The sequence below is a fragment of the Antechinus flavipes genome, chromosome 2, assembly GCF_016432865.1.
Source record: "Antechinus flavipes isolate AdamAnt ecotype Samford, QLD, Australia chromosome 2, AdamAnt_v2, whole genome shotgun sequence".
Taxonomy (NCBI): Eukaryota; Metazoa; Chordata; class Mammalia; order Dasyuromorphia; family Dasyuridae; genus Antechinus; species Antechinus flavipes.
In genome coordinates this window covers 87,172,532-87,198,940 of record NC_067399.1, presented here as the reverse complement: position 1 = coordinate 87,198,940, position 26,409 = coordinate 87,172,532, and the positions used below count along the sequence as shown (strand labels likewise).

Genomic DNA, 26,409 nt, shown 5'->3' with positions numbered 1-26,409 from the left:
GGCAGCCAGACGTAGTTGCAAACCCCTGGGGGTCCTTGGGCACATCCACCCTGGCCAACGACTGTTGGAAGGCGCAGTTAGTTTGTTTGGGGGTCCCCGACAGCACGTACACCCTCTGACAAGCAGTTACGCCGTACAGCTCCTTGTGTGCGGAGGGAAGCCAATTGGTGGGGAATAAGCAAAGCCCTGAAGCTGACGGGCCACGCCAACCATGACCTTGGGCCGAGGAGGGATGGCTTCGGTGGTGCTGAACGTGGGCGGCGCCCGCTACTCGCTGTCCCGGGAACTGTTGAAGGACTTCCCGTTGAGTCGGGTGAGCCGGCTCCACGGTTGTCGCTCGGAGCGGGACGTGCTCGAGGTGTGCGACGACTACGACCGGGAGCGCAACGAATATTTCTTCGACAGGCACTCGGAGGCCTTCGGCTTTATCTTGCTCTACGTGCGCGGCCACGGCAAGCTGCGCTTCGCGCCGCGGATGTGTGAACTCTCCTTCTATAATGAGATGGTCTACTGGGGTCTGGAGGGCGCACATCTCGAATATTGCTGCCAGCGGCGCCTAGACGACCGCATGTCTGATACTTACACCTTCTACTCAGCGGACGAGCTGGGTGCGCCTGGCCGCGAGGAGGCACGGGCTGCCAGGGGGTCCGAGCCAGCGGCTGCCAAGAAACGCTGGCTAGAACGGATGCGCAGGACCTTCGAGGAGCCCACATCCTCGTTGGCCGCGCAAATCTTAGCCACCGTATCGGTGGTGTTCGTGATCGTATCCATGGTAGTACTGTGTGCCAGCACCCTGCCAGACTGGCGGGCAGCAGCTGTGGACAACCACAGCTTGGAGGAACAGAGCAGGTACACCGCCGGCCCTGGGAGGGAGCCTTCCGGGTAGGACGCACCGCTTCTTTGCCCTCTCCCCAGTGTTCAGTCCCGTCCAGTCAGTCTGTCCAGTTTCTCTGTTTTGTCGATTTGCTGGACTTCGGGCTTCTGTTGTTGCCTGAGAGGCTCCAGCCTAATAAGCGAAAGGAAAACAGGGTCTTCCCTGGACCTTTTTCATTATCCCTGTAGCTCTGGACCTGCCTTGACATAATAGAACAAGCTGGGACAGAATGGGTAGGCGAGTACAATGAATAAGATTTTAAGTATTCCTTTTCAGTTCGACAGAGGAATCACCAGTTAATTTGAGAAAATTTCCCAGGTCCTTCATTAGAGAAAATTGTTATTGGAATCTGAGAGAAACCATCTTTTTCTGTAATTAAGCTCTTTTTTTTTTTTTTTTTTTGTAGGAAGCAACAGGCTAATTGGTCTTCTAAACTCTTAGCTTCCTGATTTAACACCTTAGCCTAGAGCTAAAAGCTTTGAATTATTTGCCCATTTTAGTCAGTTTGAAAGGTTGAAGCCTTGTTAAGGTGAAATGTGGCACAGTGTTGAACAATCTATATGTTAAGCCTTGGGCTTGTGTGCTGAAATTGAATTTTTATATCATAGAAGAGGCTAACTCACCAACACTCCATAAATAATGTGTATCATATCCCCCGCATTAAAAAGTTTTATTGATGCAGTCTTCTTTTTGTGCTAGTCAGTTGCCTACATACAGTCCTAATCCTTTTTCCCCTCCACCTGAAAAGTATTTAGAGAACAAAGCAACTGTCCAAAATGTGACAGCAAAGATTGACACTGGCCTTCAGTCAGTTACACAAAGAAAAAAAAAAAACCAACTGCAAAGAACATTTAATCCTATCAAAACCTATATTAACTGTGTTGAAAAATCAACCTTACCATTTTCTCTAAAGCTCACCTTGCCCTTTTTATGATGGTGCCATAATCCTGTTTAGGCAGTGCCTGAGTAAAGAAAAGCAGGATATTTATTATATTTAATACTAGTATGTTAGTTCCAGGAGGTAAAATACAGTTGTGACTTCTAGAAAAGAAAATGTATGTATGTATGTGTGTATGTATGTATGTATGCATGTATGTATGTATATATTTAGAAATATAGATGGAAATAAAGAGACCTAAAAGTGCCTTATAAGAACATATGCTTTTGAGATGCAAGAGACCTGGGATTTTTCATAATGAAGAAATAAACTTTGAGAGATGTAGCTTGTCCTAGGTTTCAGAAGTAAATGACAGCTGAGCTTAAACCCAGGTCATCTTCACATCCAGTATGTTTTCTTAATTCACCATAAAATTTTTCTCATTCTAGTTTTACAGCCTTATTTTTACAGATAAGACTGCTACAACAAGTTCTCAAAAAAAAAAAAAAAAAAAGAATGCTATGCTGAAATTTCAAGGCTGTTAGAACTTAAAGGTTTCCCTCATCATCCATGAATGTTCATCATAGAGTACAATGACTCATGTAGTCTTTCTCTGATAGAGGAATGCTGATTTGCCAAAAAAAATATTTATTTTACTTATAAATCTCTCTTATTTGGGAGGAAAGCTGCTATATAGATCTAATTGAATTATCTGATGTCAAAGGGATACCATTTGGAGTAAAAAAATTCTTGACAGGAAGAGAATGATTACCTAGAATGTGAAAAAGATTTCATTCAGTAGGGTTAGAGGATCTACGTTGGAATGCCTTGAGGACAATGGGGACAAATATATTATTACTTGGTTATAAAGACACAAGAGGTCAAGGAGAGAAACTAAGATATAAAGTAAGAAAAGGAAGAGAATAGTGTTACTGTGTTTTTAAAACATTTAGATGAAAAAAATTTAAGCTATTCAGATATTTTAGGGGAAAGTACCTTTTTCTTGAGTTACCCAGACAATTGACAGAATTCTATGATCTGCCTCCTTATTTACTTCTTGTATAAAGTACAAACTACTTAATTTGACATTTCAAATTCTCACAGCCTGGCTGTAGTCATCTTCTAACTTCCTAATAGAATGAACTAGTTGCTGTTCTCCTGACCCAGATCATCTTTGCAGCTTTGCACCAATACTCCCAGTCCCTAGAATGGCATCTCTTGATGATGTCTCTCAAACCTTTTGTTTCCTCCAAGGCTTAGCTCATATGCCATCTCTAAAGGAGGCCTCCTATTTCTGTCCTGATTTCCCTAGTTGCTAATGCTCTCTCCTCTCTTTCCAATTTGTGTTTTCAATCCAGGTAAATGTTTTATGCCCTCTAATAAAATGAAAGCTTCTTGAGGGCCTTGACTTTATCCTTTTGTCATTTTATGCCCAGCACACCGACCCAAATGGATTAGCACAGTGATTTTTATTTGTACAGTTGGGCTCCATTTAAGAAAACTCAGGATCAGAAAAGACCTAACAGGTATATCAGAGTAATAACTTAGATTCTTCACGTCATAATTTTTTTTTTACTATTTTTTTTTTTTTTTTTGCTGAGGCAATTGAGGTTAAGTGACTTGCCCAGAGTCACACAGCTAGGAATTGTTAAGTGTCTGAGACCAGATTTGAACTCAGGTCTTCCTGACTTCAAGTCTGGGGTTCTAGCCACTGTGCCACCTAGTTACTCCTCCCACTAGTTCTTTTAAAAATATTTCCTCTTAACACTTTTTTGTTTTTGCTTTTTATTGGGGGGGTGTTGGTCATATTAGGGATGACTCTTCATGACCCCTTAATTCAGGCTCCTATTATTTCACTGTTGAACTGCTGTAATACCTTCCATATTGGCTCCATCTCTCTCTCTTATCTCTATCTCTACAATAATAGTAAATTTGTCTTCTTTAAACTATTTTAATTTTGCCTATATCCTATTCAAAATCTCTATAGTTCCTAGTTAAATAAATTCACGTTTATAAAGTATCTTATGGGTTACAAAATGCTTTCTTCAAAACACCTCCTGTGAAATAGTGTAATGGGTACCTTAGTAGTGCAAGTAATAGATGAAGAAGCTGGGACTCCTTTCGAGGCTATGGGACTTGTTTAAGGTCACATCATTAGGTAAATATTAGAACCAAGCTGTGAAACCAGATTTTACTTGACTCAGGTCTAGTATTTCTTCTATGTATGTCATTCAGTCTCTCAAATAAATAAGGTAAATAGAAATTTACTCTAGCCTTCAAGGTATACTTCCATAGTGTGATTCTAATCTTTCTTTCTAGCCTGATCTCCTTATCTTCAGTATGTTGTAAGGTGCAGGATGCTAGAGCAAACAGAAAAATAGTTAATGCATGGTCTTAAGGTACTTATAGTCTATTAAGGGATAAGTAAATGGAAGAGAGAATATTAATAACTAGGGGTACAAGGAAAGATTTTCAAGTAAAAGGTAAGCCTTGTGAGTTTTGAGAGAACTTTAGAGTTCTAAGTCTGGACTGGGGTTCTGATACTAGAAGGGAAATTTAAAAAATGTACGTGAGGAAACATTTCATAACAGCCTACTATGTTCAAGGCTAGAGATAAAAAGCAAAATGAAAAAAACAGTTCCTACCCATAAAGAAATGACATTTTTTTGGTATTTGATTTACTTATTTATACATTTAATATTTTCCCCAGTTATATTTAGAGCAATTTTTTTTACATTTGTTTTTTAAAAATTTTGAGTTCTAGGCTTTTTCCCTTATGTCCATCCACAATTAAGAAACCACATGTGAAATCATACAAAACATGAAATGACATTTTTTTAGGGGGATAAGGGTGTGCAACCAATAAGCAAATACAAAATAAACCAAAGTCATTTGAAGTAAGAAAAAAACCTTAATGACTAAGCATCCAGAAAAAGCTTCAAGTGGGAACTGATGCCTGAGTTGATGTATAAAGGAAGTTAGGGATTTAAAGAGGTATAGAGAATTGAAGAAGGATATCCTGGACTATGAAGTGGAAGACTTGGGCTCAAATGCTAATTCTGCTATTTGTTACTCTTTGTTTCAGTTTCCCCACTCTTAAAATAAAAGAATTTCTTTTGGTGATTAATATTCTTTCCCCCACTCATCTAATAGTATTTTTTTCAATTATATGCAAAGTTCAACATTCACTTTCATAAGATTGTGATTTCTAAGTTGTTTTTCTTCCCCCCCCCATACAATAAGCAATCTAACATAGGTAATACATGTAACTGGTGTAATGTAATGTAAAGCATGTACTAGTGATTGATATTCTAACTGTAAATTTTTGATCATGTAATGACTTGATGACATATTGAATATGAGAGGAAGAAAGGAAAGAAACAAGCAAGTATTTATTAAGCATATTTTATGTGGCAGGACCTTTACAGATGTATTTCAGTTGATCCTCACACTAATTCTGGGAGGTAATAATAATAATAGATAATACCTATTGAGGCATTGAGGTGCCTCAGTGGATAGAATGTTAGACCTGAAGTCAGGAAGGCCTGAATTTAAATCTGGTCTCAGACAGTTACTAGCTGTGTGACCCTGAGCAAACACTTAAGCTCTGTTTGCTCTAATCCACTGGAGGAAAAAAATGGCAAACTATTTTAGTATCTTTGCCAAGAAACAGTATGGAAACCGTAGACAGTATGGACAGACACATAGACAGATACTATGGATGGTATGGTGCACATGAAGAATCAGACATGACTGAACAACAACAAATATAGCATCTACTTTATGTTAAATACTTTACAAATATTAAATTTCATCTAATTTGATACTCAAAACATTCCCTGGGAGATAGGCACTTTATTATCTCAATTTTACAGATGAGGAAACTGAGGCAAATAGAAGTTAAGTGGTTTGACTGAGGTCACATAGCTTGTAAGTGTCTAAGGGTGGATTTAAATTGAGGGCTTCCTGACTGAGCCTTGTGTTTTAGTCACTATTCCACCTAGATCCATTAGCAAGTGTTTATTGATTGACTGATAAAGTACTGAACCTGGAATGAAGAAAACATGGGTTCCAATCCCACTCAGATACTTGTTCTATTAACCGGAACTTCACTTTCCTCCTCTCTAAAATCAGGGGATTGAACTAGACTGTAGTTCAATGTCCCTAAAAATTCTAAATTTATGATCTATGAGCACTATCCTATATTTCCAACCTTGTTACTCTCCTTTACTCACCCTATTGTCCAGTCAACCTTAATCCAACCAACCTTGTCTTCTTGCTTTTCCTCATACACAAAACTTTGGCCTCTAGTCCCTTTGTATTGTCACTCCCTGTGTCTGAAATGCACCTTCTCCTCAACTTAATGTCCTTGAATTCCTGGTTTTATTCAAAGTTTTTTTTTTTTTTTTTTTTGGTGGTTCAAACACCTGCTGGTACAGGATTTTTTTCCCTAATGCCCTGGGTCTTAGAATCTTCCTTCCAAAATGATTTCTTTCGTATTTGTCTTGTATTTTGCTATACATGTACATATGTGAGAAAACAGAAGCTCCTTGAGAGTAATCACTGTTTCATTTTTACCCTCATATTTCTAGTGCCTGACTAGCACAGAACTTTAATTTCTAGAGGACAAGATAGGTGAACTGTGAAGCAATGATTGTTTCTCTTTTGTTTTTTTCCCTTCTTCTACTCACATATATTACTAATTTGCATCTTCTAAAAGATTTAGTTCATTATACTTTAAATTTTTTAGTTGTTTTCTACTTAATAAATCTTTTTTTTTTGTATTCATTGGTGTTAAGAAAATGCTCCTTAGAGCTCCCATATTGAAATTTTGATCTTAAATTTTGATTATACTATTCTTAGTTTGGGGATTTAAATTCATATCATTTTGTAATTAAATTTAGGAAGTAGTTATAAACTATTTTCTACATAAATGCAGTACTTAAAATTGAGACTCCATCATTTGACTTTTTATTTGAAAAAATATCTCATATATACACACACATAATGTATATTATAAGATGCATAAACACATTTATCTGCCCTAGCTGCCAGTATAGCAAAGACCAAGTCCATGCTTTAATACCTTCTCTCTCTCTCTCCCTCGCCCCCCTCACATATTTATATGTTAGTGTATATATACATATATGTATATATATATACATACATGGCAGATATTTTTATATCTACATCTTATCCTAGTCATTGCAAATCCAGAATCTGGTTCTCAAAAGCTGGATTTTTATTTTATCTCAAATGGAAATGTTTGGATCTTTGTTAAATGATTTGTATCACTGAAACTCACACAAGAAGACTTTTTATAAACCAGAATAAAATTTTATTTATTTACAATAAAACATACTTGACAAAGCAGTGGGAGCACTTCCATTAATTGGAAGTTAGCATTGATTATCTCTTATTAGGAAAGTCTACTTAGAAAATAAAAAATATCAATAGATAATTGCATTGTGAATACAGAATCTTCATAAAGGAGGACAGGGACCTTAAGGGATGGCTTATTGTAGTAGATGGAATGCCAGACTTGGAGCTAGGAAGTCCTGGATTCAAATCTTGATTCAAACACTCTGTGATTATGGACAAATCATAGATCTCTCTTTTGTTAGCTATGAAATAAGGGTTGGGACTTAGTGACCTCAGAAATCCCTTTAAATATATGATCTTATTAACTTCTCAGGGCTAGTAGTGCCTTCCTCTCAAATTACTTTGTCTGCAGCTGCAATAATTTAGATCACTTTTTAATTTTATTTTTTTTTATTTTTAGAGTCAATCTCTTGGATCAATTCAGTAGAAATTATTAATCAACTCTCATTTTTCAGTTTTGTTTAGCATTCATAAAATATTTCTGTTATTATGTAATATTGTGATGGTCAAGGGCCCATTCCTTGGGATGGATTCAAGGGAAGATATAAACAATCTCACGGGATAAGAAGCTTGACTGGATTGTGATCTATATCAATGAGGTTGTTGAAATGTCAAAGATGGATCTCTTATAATTTGTAAAAATTATAGTCTGTTTTACATTAGTTACATTTTAATTGATTTCTTTTTAAGAGAGACATGAAAGGCCTTTGCTAATATGCAGGAAAGGCCCCGATCTTTATTAGTAGAATGTTTAGAAATCATTTCCTAGGGGTGAATTACTTTGGTAGCTGGATAATCTCATTTGTTTTGTGTTAATTCTTAATAATGTATTTTGGAGGATAACTTTTAACCTTGTTATGAAATATATGCAGCCCCTGGTATACTGACTATATTTTAACTATTCAAATAAATTGGATTATTTGAGAATTAAATCTTAGATTTGATCCATGATTGTGATAGAATATAAACCATGATTTTATTAAAATTCTACAGTAGTGTAGTACACAATGACAAATAGGCATTATCTTTTTTTTCCTGTCAATTTTAAAATGTACTGTAAACATTGCTCATCTGTCAGTTCCCTTATCCAACCAAAGTACTAAAAGTGCTCATTTCATTTCTGAAAGCAAAACATTTTTAGTGTTGTTCTTAAATATTTTAATATTATGTAAATGATGATAATTTTTACAACATACGGAAATTCTTAATCACTTCTAAGTAGAATGTGATATTTTGGTGGTATATAGAGTTGTTTTTTTTTTTTTTTTTTTGTTAACACTGCTAAAATCCATAGTTGATTATAAAAACAATCCAAGTTGGTCCTTCAGAGATAGTCAGTTTTTTTCTTTCTTTTTGCTTCTCTGAAGTACCGCTTTGCCTCTTTCTTGGCTGATAATAACTTGGCTGGTTATACCTTCTAAGATACATTTGAACTCCTAAAATAAAAAAAAATTCATTTTTCCATCTGAGAGTTTTTTTTTTTTTACTAAATATAGGGGTTGAAGCAGTTTTGCATATATGAATAATTTCTTAGCTTATGAACAGTCAGAACTTGTTAACATTTGAAATGTACAGGCAAAGCAAATATGGAATTGAGACAATTATCTGAATATTTCAGATTTAAAAATACTTTTGAGGGGAAAAAGTTTGCTTAACCTTATCCATAAATGGTTTAGTTTGCTAAGCTTATTGCCTTCTGTTTTTTTATATATGACAATATAAGTCAGCTGATGATTTAGGTTTCCTCTTATTTGGGTTTTTCCAATAGAAATTCAGAATTGAATAATAATAACATTCATTTAGGGCTTCAAGATTTCAAAAGCATTTTACATGCATTATCACAATTTAGGCTCTCAACATACCCTATGAAATTGGTGCCAGAAGTATTATCATCCCCATTTTGTAGGTGAGGACACTGAGGTATTGGATGTTAATGCTAATCTTTTAATAAAGCTGTTTGTAGCCACAATAGTTTAGGTGTCAGAGTCAAGATTTTAATCTAGATTTCCCTTATTTCTAGCATAGAATTGTACACTATGTAGGTTCCAGTATGCAAACAGGTTATACTACCAAAGTTCATCCAATGTTGTAATATTCAGACCTGCTTTTTTATTCAGAGAACTTTCAAGTATTCAAATTTCATTCATTCAGAGTTCACTCCAATGATTTCACTCAGAACCCATCCACTTCTGCTTGTCCTATTTAACCTTTAACATTTTCTCCCAATAGTTTGCCATGGGTGGTTCACCCAACATTCTGAAATCCTTCTTTTTGCTCTTCTGATGTCATGGGATTTTTTACCTGACTGCTCTACTCTGGACTTTTGCAGGGACCTTATCATCCTTCAGGATCAAATCAACCTTACTACTCATATCTCACCAGTCCCTTCTGTCCCTAGGATCTCTAAATGGAAAGTGATCAAAGAGCTCTTCCCTAAACCTCCATTAAAAGAGGGCCTCCTGGCCAGCTCTTTCTTCATTTCCCAACTAGCTATGCTACTACATCTTTTGTAGAAGAAAGGATTTTTTTTTACTGTTTTCTTATTTTTCCAGTTATACATGTACATTAAATTTTTGAAAATATACATTTCTTTATGAATAATGTTGGGAGAGAAAAATCAGAACAAAAGGAAAAAGTTATGAGAGGGGAAAAAAAAGAAGAAAAAGAAAAAAAGTGAACATAGCATGTGTTGATTGACATTCATTTTCTATAATTTGCTCTCTGGATGCAGATGACATTTTTTCCACCCAAAGTTTATTCAGATTGCTTTGGATCACTAAACTACTGAGAAGAACCAAGTGTTTCATAGTTGATCATTGCAAGATCTTGCTATTACTGTATACACTATATTCCTGGTGCTACTTGTTTTGCTTAGCATCACTGTGCATAAGTCTTTCCAAGCCTTTTTAAAATCATCTTCTTCATCATTTTATAGCACAATAATATTCCAATACTTTCATATACCATAAGTTTTTTAGCCATTACCCAATTGATGGGCATTTACTCACTTTCCAATTCTTTGCCACTACAAATAAAAACTGCTATTAACATTTTTGCATATGTGGATCCTTGTCCCTCCTCAATGATATTCTTAGGATACACACTCAGGAGTACCACTGTTAGATCATGGAGTATGCACAGTTTTATAATTCTTTGGGCATAATTCCAAATTGCTCTCCATAATGGAGATCATTTCATAATTCCACTAACAATGCATTAGTTGTCTCGATTTTCCCACATCCCCTCCAATATTTATTATTATCTTTTCCTGTCATGTTAGCCAGTCTGAGAGGTGGTACCTCAGACTTGTTTTAATTTGTATTTTTCTAATCAATAGTGATTTAGAGCATCTTTCCACATGGCTATAGATGGATTTAATATTATTATCTGAAAATTCTGTTCATGACCATGACCATGTATCATTTGAGAATGACTTAAATTCTTATAAATTTTGGCACAATTCTTTATATATTTTAGAAATGAGGTCTTTATCAGAAACACTGGCAGTTTTGTACTTCCCTTTTAATCTTTTTTTTTTTTGTGTTGGTTTTGTTTTTGCAAAAAGCTTTTTAGTTTAATGTAATCAAAATTGTCCATTTTGCATTTCATAATGTTATCTAGTTCTTCTTTGGTCATAAATTCCTCCCTTCTCCAAAGATATGATAACTATTCCTTGCTCTCTTAATTTGCTTATGGTATCACCTTTTAGCCCAAATCATGTACCATTTTTTTTTTTTTTTGGTCGGGGAAGGCTAAGGCAATTGGAGTTAAGTGATTTGCCCAAGATCCCACAGCTAGGAAGTGTTAAGTATCTGAGGCTAGATTTGAACTCAAGTCCTCCTGACTTCAGGGCTGGTGCTCAATCCACTGTGCCACCTTGCTGCCCTGATCATGTATCAATTTTGATCTTATCTTGATATGGAATATAAGATGTAGGTGTATGCTAAGTTTCTGACACAATATTTTCCACTTTTCCCAGCAATTTTTGTGAAATAGTGATTCTTATCCCAGAAGCTGGAGTGTGGGTGTTTATCAAATACTAGATTACTGTAGTCATTGCTTATTAGGTCATGTATATTTAACCTATTCCACTGATCTTTTACTCTATTTCTTAGCCAGGACCAAATAGTTTTGATGACTGCTGCTTTATAATAAAGTTTTAGATCTGGTACTGCTAGGCCATCATCTTTTGTATTTTTTTCATTAATTCCCTTAATTTTTGTTATTAAAACCTTTTATTTTCAAAACATATTCATGGATAATTTTTTTTAACATTAACCCTTGTAAAACCTTGTTTTCCAAATTTTTTCCTCCTTCCCTCCATCCCTTCTCCTAGATGGCAAGTAATCCAATATATGTTATACATGTTAAAATAAATGTTAAATCAAATATATGTAAACATAATTATACAATTATCTTTCTGCACAAGAAAAATCAGATCAAAAAGGGAAAAATGAGAAAAAACAAAATGCAAATGAACAACAACAAAAAGAGTGAAAATGCTATGTTTTGCTCCACATTCAGTTCCCACAGTCCTCTCTCTGGGTGTAGATGGTTCTCTTCATCACAAGATCATTGGAACTGGCCTGAATCATCTCATTGTTGGAAAAAATCATGTCCAACAGAATTTATCATTGTATAATAATACACAGCTTTGTAAATCTCTCCAGGCCTCTCTAAAATCATCCTCCTGATCATTTCTTATAGAATAATAATATTCCATAACATTCATATACCATAACTTATTCATCCATTCTTCAACTGATGGGCATCCACTCAGTTTCCAGTTTCTTGCCACTACAAAAAGGGCACTTGTGGATTCCTTTCTCTTCTTTAAGATCTCTTTGGGCTATAGACCCAGGTAGAAACACTGCTGGATCAAAGTTTGATAACTTTTTGAACACAGTTCCAAATTGCTCTCCAGAGTGGCTGGATCAGTTCACAATTCCACCAACAATGTGTTAGTGTCCCAATTTTCCCACATCCCCTCCAACATTCATCATTATCTTTTCTTGTCATCATAGCCAATCTGAGCCGTGTGTAGTAGTATCTCAGAACTGTCTTAATTTGTATTTCTCTGATCAATAGTGATTTAGACCACCTTTTCATATGACTAGAAATGGTTTTAATTTTTTCACCTGAAATTGTCTCTTCATACCCTTTGACCATTATCAATTGGAGAATGGCTTAAATTCTTACAAATTTAACTCAATTCTCTATAGTTGAGAAATGAATTTCCCTTGATATTCTTAACTTTTTGTTCTTACATATCAATTTTGTTATTTTTTTCTATTTCTATAAAATAATTTTTTGGCAGTTTGATTGGTATGACACTGAACAAGTAGACCAATATAGATAGAATTGTCATTTTTATTATACTAGATTGGCCTATTTATGAGCAATTGGTATTTTTCCAATTGTTTATATCAGATTTTATTTGTGTGAGAAGTATTTTGTAATTGTGTTCATATAGTTCCAAAGGTAGTCCAAATATTTTATTTTGTCTACAGTTATTTTAAATGGAATTTCTCTATCTCTTGCTGCTCTACTCTGTTAGTAATATATAGAAATTCTGATAATTTGTGTGGGTTGCATCCTTTTAAAAAATGTCTTCCTCCCCTAAGATTGTAAACTCCTTGACTTAAAAGTCTTTTTCATATCTTTGATTCTGGTTCTTACCATAGTGCCTGGAATGTACGGGGCACTTCATAAATATTTATTAACTGACTGAAGAAAGCTACCAGTATAGCTCTCTGGTTATTCATTTTTAGCTCTCAATATGTGACTATCCCATCCTTTGTTATGTATTCTTTGATGATATTCTTTACTACTATTCTTCAGATGTCTTTGTCTCTTATGTTGTAGCCTATTTACACCCACCAAGTGCTTTTCATTGCCCTCATATTGTCCTCAATTTGAGTTTTTTGGGGCAGAGGTATTCCTGGTTTTGCCTCCATTCAGCAATAACAGTAAAATATTTCCATTAAAAAGATATTTTTATTAGAAAGTCAATGAACAGGGTTATTTATATTACATCCTCCAAGAAACTTTAACTGATCTTAATCTTTGGGCAGATGAACGTTGTAAAAGAGCCTATAAGTTGGTGTTTTATTCTACTGAGTTAAATGTGTTTTTTTTAAGTATAATATCTTTTGTTTTCCATATTTTTTAGTAAATTTCAAGATGGTAAAGATGTGATTGATTATCATTTATGAAAGTCTTTTTGTTCATTTTTTTGGTAGTTTTATTTTTTTAAATTACATATTAAGATGGTTTTCAACATTCTTTTATTTTTTTAAATAGTTTTTTTATTTATAAGTTATATGTATGGGTAATTTTACAGCACTGACATTTGCTAAACCTTTTGTTCCAATTTTTCCCCTCCTTCCTCCCACCCCCTCCCCTAGATGGCAGGATGACCAGTAGATGTTAAATATATTAAAGTATAAATTAGATACACAATAAGTATACATGACCAAACAGTTATTTTGCTGTACAAAAAGAATCGACTCTGAAATATTGTGTAATTAGCCTGTGAAGGAAATGCAAAATGCAGGCACACAAAAATAATTGGGATTGGGAATTCAATATAGTGGTTCTTAGTCATCCCCCAGAGTTCTTTCACTGGGCATAGCTGGTTCAGTTCATTACTGCTCCATTGGAACTGATTTGGTTCATCTCATTGCTGAAGATGGCCAGCTCCATCAGAATTGATCATTTATTGTTGAAGTATATAATGTTCTCCTGGCCCTGCTGGTTTCACTCAGCATTAGTTCATGTAAGTCTCTCCAGGCCTTTTTGAAATTGTCCTGTTGGTCATTTCTTACTGAACAATAGTATTCCATAATATTCATATACTGCAATTTATTCAGCCATTCTTCAATTGATGGGCATCCACTCAGTTTCCAGTTTCTGGCCACTACAAAGAAGGCTGCTACAAACATTCGTGCACATACAGGTCCCTTTCCCTTCTTTATGATCTCTTTGGGATATAAGCCCAGTAGTAACACTGCTGGATCAAAGAGTATGCACAATTTGATAACTTTTTGAGTATAGTTCCAAATTGCTCTCCAGAATGGTTGGATTCAACATTCTTTTAAATTAACTTTGAGTTCCAAATTTTTCTCCCTTCTTCCCAACTTCATTCCCAAAGATAGCAAGCAATCTGACACAGATTATACATAAACATTCATGTTAAACTATTTTCACATTAGTTAAATTGTAAAATAAGAAAGAGAACAAGGGAAATATAATGAAAAAACAACAAAAAAGTGAAAATAACATGTTTTGATCTTCATTCAGACCCTATAGTTCTTTTTCTGGATCTGGAGAGTATTTTCATCATGAGTCCTTTGAAATTGTCTCCCCTCATTGTATTGTGGAGTTAAGTTTAAGCTAAGTTTAAGTTTATCATAGTTGATCATCATACAATATGGCTATTATTGTATACAATGTTCTCATGGATCATTTCACTTAATTTAACAGCAAATTATGTAAGTCTTTCCAGGTTTTTCTGAAAACCACTTACTCAGCATTTCTTATAGCTCAATAAGTATTCTATTATATTCATATATCATAACATGTTCAGCCATGTGCCGATTGATAGGCATTACCTCAATTTCTACTTCTTGGCCTTTGTTCCCTATTAATACCTTCATTGAGAGTAAAAACATTTATTCTAATGATTTTGTGTAGATGAGAGGTTAAGCAAATAGTTAGTTCTTGCTGTGTTTCCATCATGTTACTTTGATATTATTAAAGTCCCCAATTTTTTTGTGCATTGTTGGTATCTTCCTCTCCTTGAGATATATTGAAAACTGACCTGGAAAACCCTAAAATTATATCATCTCCAGCACAGTTTTTCTCAATCTACATTTGATCTAATTCAATTCTCTCTCTCTCTTTTTCCTATTGTCTTTTCTATTTGTCCTGTAAGCACTTTGGGGACTGTGGTGTTAGGGACCAAGTTTGGTGGCTCCACAATCATTGATGGATAAAACATTTTGTCATAATAAGTTTTAAAAAATCTTTTCCATTTTTCTTCTATGTTGTAGTAATCTACAGTTTTCATTTTTGAATTACTTGGGATGCTTTTGTTTAGTTGGGTATATTGCCAAATCCTCCTTGTATTGATTTTACCCTTTACTGTTTCTGTTTGTTTTATGAGTTGATACTGTTTGTAACCTTCCATCATTCTTTGTAGGATTTCACAAATTTATATTCTAACTTAGTGTTGTCCATGGCAGGCAATGCTTTCCATTTTGCTAGATATTTGCTGACTTTCTGAGATCTTCTGTTTCCTTGTTGCAACAATTGTTTTACATTGGTTTAACTTCTAGAAAATATTATTATTGTTGATTTCAATGACATTTCTATGATGCATTTTTATACTCCTTTTTTAAAAGAAAAATTTTACTGATATCTTTTGTTTCTACTTCATCCAAATTTATGCTCATCTTTTTTCTATCTCTTCATGGAAAGCCATTCTTTAATAACAAATAATTTTCTTAAAAAGAGAATAAGAATATTAGAAAAAATCAATCTGATTAATACATTGAAAAAATCTGACAATATATGCAGTGTTCCACATTGGTCAATTTCCTGTCTGACCTCTACAAAAGAATGAGGGAAAATTTGTCTTCTCATATCTCTTTTTTGGTATCAAGCTCATTCTTTGTAATTTTGTTAACATTCATTGTTTATTGTTTTGTAGGGTTTTAAAAATTTTCATTGAGTATTATTGTCATGTTGTTTTCTTGGCATTGCTTACTTCTTTTTGCATAAGATCATTCAAGTCTTTCCATGATTCTATGTATTCCTCACATGTTGTTTCTCACATCATACTAACATTCTATTAAATTATTGTGATACAGTGTATTTAGTTGTTGCCCAACTTAGAGGTTGCTCCTAAGTTCTTTGCTATCAAATAATGCTTCTATATGTTTTTAGGCTTTCTTTTTTTAATCTTTCTTTCTTTCTTTTTTTTTTTAATCAATGATCTCTATTACTAAGAGCAGAATCTCGGAGTCAAAGAATATGGGAATTTTAGTCACTTTATAATTTTTTTTAATAATTCCAAATCACTTTCCAGAATGGTTATATTGATTCATAGCACTACAATATTGCCTTAGTGTGCCAGTCTTTCCACAGTCCCACCCACACAGGACTCCTGTCATCTTTGTCATCTTTGCCAACTTTCAAGATGTTTGATGAAACCTGAGTTTTTATTTTGCATTTCTCTTATTATCTTTTATTTTGATCATTCTTTCAAACTATTAAATTTGCATTTTACTTTTGAGATTTACTTGTGCATTTGATCACATCCATTTGAAAGTGGCTTCATTTTTGATTTTCAATATATGTTGCTTATATAATTTAAGATCAAACTTTTAAAAATATATGTACTATCTCTTCCTCATTACTATTATTATTTATAATACATTCTGATATCAGATTCAAACAGTAGTCTGATTGTGCCCAGACAGCTGACTTGGGAATGACCATCACATTGCTATAAATGTTTTCCTATCTGTTAAAATGTTGTCAGTTTCACTTTTTAAAAATGCTATTTAATGGTTATCATGTCCATTGCCTATCAACTTTTTAAAAAAAATCTTTATTTTATTTAATTTTAAAATTAAATTTCAGTCAAGGAAAATTTGTTCTCCTTTCCAAATCTCTCCCCTTAAGTCTTCAACCAAAATGAAAGAACAATACTCCCATTAAAAAAAAAAAACACACACACACAGAGCTAACTAAACAAACAAACATATATAGTCAAGGAAAACAAATTCCTACTTTTGATCATTTCCAAAAAAAGGTCACTCTGCACTGAGTCCTTCACCTCTCTCTCAGGAAGGGGTAGCATATTTCATCATGATTGCTTTTGAACTATGGATGTGCATTGCATTAATCAGAGTTCTAAAATCTTTCATTGTTTGTTTTTATGATAAGATCTATTATTGAATAATAATAGTAACTAGCATTTATATAGTACCTTAAAATTAAATTAAATAGAATTTTTCTGGATAATTTAATAATTTTATTAATAATTCCACTATTTAATAAAAGAATGGTCATTTGATTCTCTCTTAGACCAAAGCCCATAGCCAGAATTTATATAGTACTTTGTTTGCAAAGCACTTTTAAAAGTGTTATTTCATTTTATCTTTATACCAACTTTAGAATATAGATATACTATTAACCCCATTTTACAGATGAGAAAACAGAAATTAAGTGATATTCTCAGGGTCACATATTGATATATGTGATTGAGATATGATTGCCTGAGGCCAGATTTGAATTTGTATCTGATTCTAAGTCTAGTACTCTGTCCAATATGCCACTTTGCTGCCTAAATTGTTCTTTTGATTCTCTTCACTTCACTTTGAATCAAGTCATATAAGTCTTCCTAGGTTTCTATGAATAGTTCCCCTTCATCATTTCTTATAGCACAATAGTACTCTATCATATTAATAGTTCAGACATTTCCCAATTGATGATCATTCCCTCAGTTTCCAATTCTTTGTTGCTGCAAAAAGAATTCTCACAAATATTTTTGTACATGAGTCCTTTTCTACTTTCCTTTATCTTTTGGGGGTAGGTATCCTTGAATAAAAGAGAAAGCATAGTTCAATAATTGTGAGAGCATAATAGTAAATTGCTTTCCAGAATGACTGGACTAGTTCCCAGTTCTACCAAATGTGTTTTAATATACCTGTTTTCCTGTAGTCTTTTCAGCATTTGTCATTTTCTCTTTTTTGGTCAACTTTTCCAATCTTCTAATTTTTTTGTAAAGAAAGTGTTCATGCTATAAAAATATGAAGCTGTTATCAATCAACAAATCTTTTAGGTTTTTCTCAGTGTGAGATCTTTAGAATATTAACAATCAGGTTAAATTATTGACTATCAAGAAAAGCCATTATTCTTAGCACAATCTGTCTAGGCTCAATTTGTAACACACCTAGTAGTAGTGTTGTCCTTAAAACATTGGTAAACTTAGTGAGGATATAGGAGATAATGTGTCCTTTCCAGAAGTCTAATGAGGAGGGTGAAAATGTTGTTAGTTGATTTATCCTGTCCTAATCTCACCAGCTATGAACAGAGCCTGGCCATGCTATTCTTTCTACCCAGTGTAGAAACCAAATGTGGCAGCAGGCAATGTTTGTCCTGTTCCTCCTTCACTGATTGAGAGTGGAGCCAAGATGTCCTGATTTGGAAGCCTAGTAAGACACTGGTGGCCTCATTAGCTGAGGATTAATTTGGAAATCCAAATATAATTCATGTCTGTGGAGCCCCATCCCTTAATGACAGAAGATGACTCCTGCCCTCTTAAAATAGGAGTTTTTAACATATAACTAAACTTTTGACCTTCTAATATTCTTAATTAAAAAAAAAATGAATGCTGCCATAGTATACAAATTAAAAATACAAAGGAAAGTCTTTATTGGTTGAGGTAGCTTAAATTTTGTATCATGGACCCCTTTGGCAACCTGATGAAGGTCTAGCAGCCTTACTTCCCAGAATAAGATTCTTATTTTTTTTTTAAATTCCTAATTTCAGTTTCAGTTATAACTAATGAAAATAAAGATATTATCTTTTCTCATCCCAAATCATAGCTGTATCACCCCACTCCCCTTTTTATATTCACACATTCCACATTCCCTGGGTTAAGAATTCCTACCTTGAATAGTCAAAACCTCTTCCCAAACTAATAGCCATATTGACATTATAGACTTCAGTCTGATTTTTTTGGGGGGGTATTTGACAGACATGTCTACATATATAGAATGCAAAAGGAGGTACAGTCAGGAAGTAAGCAATTTTAGTAAGCATATTTGCTTTTGACTACCAACCAAAAAGGATAACCTCAATCTATTTTTCCTTCTGTGTCCCTTAACTGAGCAGGAAGTAGAGTGGGAAGTGAACATCCCATGAAATTCTGTTAATACTATATTATAAGAGAAACCCATCAAAATTCTAGAGGAAGATGAAGAAAGAAGCTTGCATACTGAAGTCAGATTCTGCTCAACCCTGCCCCTCATTCTCTTTTGTTTATTGACAAAGATGGAAGATCTTCTAGCCTTTCTTTTCCCAAGTTCCTAATACTAATAAAAAAAGTCACCAAGTTAGTGAACTGGCCTATTTGGTCAGTCTAATGTTTCTGTGTCCATGCTTCTAGAAGTCCAAGAATTGAAGGCTTTCATTCCTCTCTAGAATCAGAAATTATAAACTCTCTCATAAAAATTAGTCATGGAATATTTGCCATTTGTTATTTATGTGGCACAAGTGTTAGAGAACACATCAACATTTTAAAATAATTTGTGATTATCCCAGAAGCTCAGGTTATCATCCCCATAGTATTTACTGAGGAGGGTGCTGCAGTGATAAAATTTATAAATTACTTTCAGGACATAGAATATGTGCATATTCCTAAGACTAAATGCATTCCATAGTACACAAGCAACTAATAATAAGCAGGAATAACTAACTATAAAAAGTAATAGGATTGTAAAAAGCAAACATGAATATGATCATTAGCATATATGCAAATAAACAGTGAGCAAAATCATGAATAGCTGAGACAGATGTTGCTATAATACAAACATAACAAAAGTGTATAAGCAAATAAACATACTCATAAAATAAGAAAACATGAACATAAGCATATAATTCATTCATATGTACATCAATAAGGCTGCAATTACATGCAATGCAGACTTTACATGGGCAAGCCCTAGTATTATTTTTTGACCTCAAGGGACAAGAATCTACTTGTTTGGATTGACTGAAAACAGTATATATTTGTCTAGTCATAAATGGAATAAGTCTAACTCTTTTGTAATTTGAGGACTTTTTTGGCTCTATATTTGAGCAGCTTGATGGTATGAGTTAATTTCAGCATTATCCTAACTATAGACTTTGTTGTTGTTTGGTCATTTTTTTGTTGTATCCAATACTTTATGATCTGTTTTTTTGGGGGAGGTGATTTCTTGGCCAAAAATACAGGGTTGGTTTCCTTTTCCAGTTTATTTTACAGATGAGAAAACTGAGGCCAAAAGGGGTAAGTGACTTGCACAGGATCACCCCGATAGTGTCTAAAGTCAAATATTAAATCAGATTTCTCCAACTCTAGGCTTGACAATCTCACTATTGTGCCATCTAGCTGCCCCTATAGGCATGCTTCCTTAAATTTGAAGTTGTTGAAGGGCGAGGATATCTATGCTCTGTAGGATCTACACCTTAAGAGTCTCAATAATTGAAATTCTAGGCAAGAAAGAAATTGCTTCTGATTTCAGTCTTCTTCCTCTGTATGAGCTGGGATTCCCTTCAGATCCAGGTAGTTATTGTTAATGGAATGCAACATTTCTTCCATTGGAAATGTCACTCAAAGCCAATATATAATTGAGACAGTTTAATCGGTGGAAGATCTCTTTTTTTCGGAGTTCCCTGAGGTTGTGTGTCTAATACTTCTCTGCATTTGCTCATCAGAATTTTCCTATGAAAAATAAGTAGTTGTAATTAATTATCTTTATGGACATCCTATTACTTTCTAAGGCAAGCAGGTAAATTGACTCAACAGCATTGTATGGAATAGCTTTCTATTGCTTGTGTACCTTGTACCAAAGTTGCTCATAAAATTCATTTACCTTCTTGGAAATCTTGATGGCAAATTAATAACAACATAATGTTCTTAACTGGGGAGACAATAAAATTTAGAATATGAATAAATAATTGTATCTTAATATAATTTTGTTTTACAATTTAAAAACATCATTCTTAGAAGAGATTGATGGACTACTAAAGGAGTTTGTGACATAAAAATGGAAAGGAACCCTGCATTAGGATATCATGTCATCATTGTTTTCTGCAAAAATTCTTTTCTTTTTTTAGATGAACTTTTTTAATAAACCAAACATCTATCTTCTCTCGCTCCCTTCCTCCCCCCTCTTATAAAGATTTCAGGTTGCCTTATATAAAATTTCAAGTTGGATCTGAACTCAGTGAGTCTTCCTATCTCCACTCTCAGTGTGCTTTCCATGGTGTCACCTACCTGCCTCAAGAAAGTCAAGAAAACTGATTTTCTAGGGAAATTAAAAAAAAATCTTGATGGATCTCAAATATAGGTAGTCTTTATCATGGTACCCCATGATACACTTTTATACACTATAAAAGTACTTTCCTCAAATGTCTCATATGTTATGATTGGAATTTAATAGACACTTGGGATCCATTGCCCAGGACAGAAGTGCAGTACATATCTCCTTTTAATTTCTGTGAAGGGTCCAAATGGAATAGCCTTATAAGAAATTGATGATGAAGTGATTTTTACTACTCTTGGAGAATGGGGTCCTCTGGTCCTACTTCTTTTTCCTAATGATTTAGAAATCATTCAGCTTACCAGTCCACTTAAGTTTGAAGTTCAATAGTCTACATGGATTCCTTTTTCTCACTGTTCTTTTGTAACCTTACTGTAGGTTATATTTAAGGACTATTAGATTCTATGATGACGATATGACCAGCAGTTCCATCACATACTTCCACACACCTCTCCTCATCAGCTCTGGATTTTTTCTTGGGTTAAGGCATCAATTGTTATTCTCTTCTAGGCCACAATAATAATGAAGGCTAGGTCTGTTTTCCTGTGTTTTACTGGTAGGTTTTTTTTTTTTTATATCAGGCCATTATGGCTTCTATTCTTCTTACCTGCAGGATAGCTCAAGCCCTTGGAGTTTGTGGTTCACAAATGAGAAGATGATACCAGGTCAGCTAAAGTTGGATTCCTCTTTGCCAAGATATTTCTTACCTTCATCACCATTAGTGGTTGTTTCAGCTCTGGTAGCTGTGCCATGCAGATGTGCCTCAAAGTTAATGAGGGCTAAATGCAGCTCAGGTTATCCATGTATCAGTCTACATTTTTGTTGGCCCCTTCTTCCCTTTTTTCTCTCTATAAACAAAGAACCTACACGTGCCATAAAGTAATAAAGCTTTTCACCTCTATGCTGAATAGTGGAATAGAAAAATGTAATACATCCTTGGAATCTGATCCCTACTTTAGTTTAGTTATTGCAAAAATGCTTGCCTTGTAAATTGAGGCTAAGTGGCCCATGAACCTACAAATCTATCAACTATTCCTCTAAGTCTATCAGTCTACCACCCTTTCTGGATTCTTTTATTTGCTTCTTTTACTTTTAATGTATCTGACATTGGGAAAATGCAAGCTTCCCATGATTATTCTTCTGGGAAAGTGGGGTATAGGGTGATAGAGAATGGTTTCTGTACTGAAAAGATTCTCAATTTGAATCTGCAATTTCTCTGAAGGGAAATCCCATTGGAGGCAAAACAAAATATGACAAAAATTAAAATCAGATTTTAAATGCCAACTTGGGGGAGGAGGGGAGGAAATCAGTGAATTAGCACAGAAATATTTAAATTAAGCAACTGAAACATGAATGAATAAATGAAACACAATATCTTTCAGCCAGTATCAACAAAAGCTGGGATAGAATTCAGCTCCAAACTCAAAATCATCACTAAAAATTCCAGTAACAAGAATGAAGTAAAATAACTAATGAAAAAAAATCTCAATAACAAGAGGAAATAACAATAACAACATCTCAAAAAATGAGTTCCAAGAGAGTATCACACACACAATGGTGGCATGTAGTATGTGTAAGAAGTGGGAGAGCTCCAGGAAGAGAGTATTGAGATTTGCCCATGAACCTGTTCACAGGAGATTGGCTGAAGATGATTTAGAGCTCAGGATGCTTGTCCTACACAAGCTATCATTTGCCTTAGGGATTTATCGGCATTAGGTTTAGAAGTATTTAAATTATGGTATATTTTAAAATAATACTTTGTTGCAGTAATTCATTCATATTAAAATGAAGGACAATATAATAACCCCTCGGATTTATTTTTCCTCTCCTATTTTAGGCATATTAGACAAAAAAGTTAGAATAGTTACAAATTCTTAAAGTCTTAGGAAAAAGTCATATTTTGGCAGAGGTTTGGCTCTCTTTAACTTTCATTTAATTCTGTCTTTAGGTAATGCTATCTTCTCTGTGGTTGAGACAAAATTCAGGTTACTAGAAATACTTGGATGGAGAAGCAACATAACATATTCCCATGTTTGTTTATAGAGAAATATTGGCAGGGGAAGTTAGGGAAAGAATTTTCTTAAGACCACAAGGTAGTTGATATAACTAGTGTTGTCATCCTGAACTTTTTGCTTTGAGATGCCTGTAGGGCTGATGGTCCTCCTTAGTATCTTCCTTTGCTGCCACAGATCAGTCCTATTTTTCTTTCTGCTTTTGATGGTTGCCCCTGGGCTATTGATTCTTTCTGGCCAAGTTCTGAATATCTCCTCTCCTTCCTCTTCACTGCCAGCCCCTCAAAATCTCTCTGGAGTCCAAATCCCTATCCTCTCATTTTGCAGTGAATTCCTATTTTATAGAAGACCCAGAGGGCATGCTTAAATTTCCTTATCCTATCTGAATGGTCTTTCTGTCAATTTAATCCTACTTCCCTTTTTCAGGATTTTTCACACCATAAAGTCTTTTTTTTTTTTTTTTAAATCTGTACTTAAAGCTTTTTATTTACAAAACATGCATAGGTAATTTTTTCATCATTGACCCTTGCAAAACCTTTTGTTCCAAATTTTCCCCTCCTTCCCCTCACCTCTTTCCCTAGCTGGCAGGTAATCCAATACATGTTAAATATGTTAAAATACATATTAAATCCAATATATGTATATATATTTATACAGTTATCTTGTTGCACAAGAAAAATCAAATCAAGAAGGAAGAAAAAGAAAACCCAAGAAAGAAAACAAAATGCAAGCAAATAACAGAGAAAGTAGGAATGCTATGTCGTGGTTCCCACTGTTCTTTCTCTGGGTGTAGATGGGTCTCTTCATTACTGAACAAGTGGAACTGGTTTGAATCATCTCACACAATAGTCTTCATAAAAATTTTCAAGTCTTTGATTGGTTAACTGAGACTTGTTGCTACCTTGTAAATCTTAAGGAAACATGGTAGTCTTGCTCTGAAAATCCAACTAATCAGTGATGGGATTTTGGATAGTCACTTTAGAATGTGCAGCGCTGGCATCCAAAGATCAAATGTAAATCTTTGATTTTGCTCTTTAGTTTTCCTCCTATTTTGTTTGTAGAATGGAAGATATTTCTGTATTTCTTTCCCACAAATTACAAGACCAAAATAAAAATCACCAAACTAATGAACTCTGGGACAGAATTGGCCATTTATAGAGTCAGATGTCTCTATGGCAGTACTTTATACAATAGGCAAGAAATTGAAGAATTGTATAGAAAGTAAAAGTACTGTCTTGTTGTGATAGGACCCAATTGAGATTGGATAATCTGGTAATGTATCCATTTGCCTCAATTGTGTAGTTTTCTCCAGCTTCATTAAACAGCACTGAAGTAGAAGGAGTGGATGATAATATAGTTGATTTGCCAAGGTGTGTGTGAACAAGAGGACAAAATAATTTGAGGATAGAGGATAATATAATTTGAATTGGTTTACTGGTTGGTCAAGATTGGGAAAAGAGGAAAAATAGAATAGGAAATATAGTAATGACTTTGGAAAATACTTGAGAAATGGTAGTATTGGAGGGCCTGATGAGATTGTATAAGGTGTCAGGAGTGATGGAATGATAGAACAATAGATGCCTTCAAGAGAAATGGAAAACTTAGGAAGGGAGGTGTAATTGGGGGAAAGATAGTGACTTCTGTTTTGAATAAAGGTGAAATGACTATAAGATATATAGATAGAAATCCCTCTAGAGAGGGATTATCTAATTTATTCCTTTTGGACAAGGTTTAACCTTACATTACTACCATCTCACTGATACTGGTGACAGGTTATTTATATCTTTGTGTATCCTTATGAACTATATTCTTTGCATTGGTGTATATCTGAAGTCATTAACATTATTACAAAAAATTATATACATGGTAGTATGTTTTGAATAAAAATATACCCTTTGGAGAAATATTTTGATGCATAATATGTAATGGAAAGAACTTGGAATAGAAATCAATGATATTTTTTTGTCTCTCTTCTGCCACCAATTAGCTTTGTGACAGTAGGCCAGTCCTGTATCTTCTTTTTCAAAGGGCTTTACCTACATCATCTCCTGTTGTCTTTATGTTACCCTCCAGGTAGGTAATACAAATATTATCATCTCCATTTTGCAGGTAAGGAAACTGAGACTCAGAAATATTGAGTAATTTTCCCAGAAGCATATAACTGTTAAGTGGATGAAGCACTATTGGAATCCAGATATTCCTGATTCTAAATTCACAATTTTTTCCACCATGCTGTTTTAAGGTTCTTTCTAGCTCCAAATTTCTTCAATTTCTAAATGCCTAATATGCTTTTTGACAAAGGGGCTAAAAACAATACTTTGTTCTTCTGTGTTTAAAACCTAACAAGACTCTCTTTAATAGAAGATTTAGTATTTTGAGAATTTAAGAAATATAATTTCACTTTTTAACTTGTCTTCCATATTTGCATTTTAGCAGGATAATAACAATTTAAGGAAGTTTTCTGAAGCAGGATAATTTCTTCCCCTGTTTTAAAATGTTGAAATCATTTGCATAAATATTATTTATGTTATTTATAATTACAATTATAATTCAATAACAACTGAAATTTTTCTTAAAACTTGGGACTCTGGAATCATTAACAAGTAGCAGTTGTTTAAATCTATGTCCATATTTGGCCTCAGACACTAACTTTGTGATCCTATGCAAGTCACTTAAACTCTCTGTGTCTCAGTTTCTATATCCATAAAATGGGAATGATAATAGCATCTACCTCCAGGGTTATTGTGAGAAAAAAAGAGGGGATATTTGTAATATTCCTTGAATCCAAAGAGTGCCATAATATTGCTAGCTATATTATTATAGAGCCAATTTAACAATTAATATTAAAAATAATTAACTTTTTCTTTATAAAAGAGAATGTAGCCTAGTTCTTAGAGATTTGTCTTCAATAATCTAGAGCTGTGTTTTTAGTTCTGTAAATCATTAACCTTGTTAATGTAGAAAACTGGCTTAAATTATGATTTTTTTTTCCTTAGGACTAAACATTCAAGTGTTTGGAAATATTGTGATAATTGAAGTTGATATATAGACATGGTTCCAAGGCTGTTCTGATTTAAAAGTGTGGTCTATTTCAGCAATGAGTTAAGACTGACTCATTTCTGGTTTTCTTGATGTTTTTGCCACTGGAAAGATTTGCTTTGGTGA

General features: G+C 34.1%; 1 protein-coding gene across 1 annotated transcript in view; it reads left to right on the top strand.

Moving 5' to 3' along the window:
• Positions 1-200: 200 nt before the first annotated feature.
• KCNG3 (potassium voltage-gated channel modifier subfamily G member 3) overlaps positions 201-26,409 on the top strand; it is a 40,634-nt gene continuing 14,425 nt past the window's right edge. The window contains exon 1 of the mRNA XM_051975177.1: positions 201-882. Within this exon, the coding sequence (XP_051831137.1) occupies positions 212-882 (671 nt within the window). The 5' untranslated portion in view covers positions 201-211. The remainder of the gene's footprint in view (positions 883-26,409) is intronic.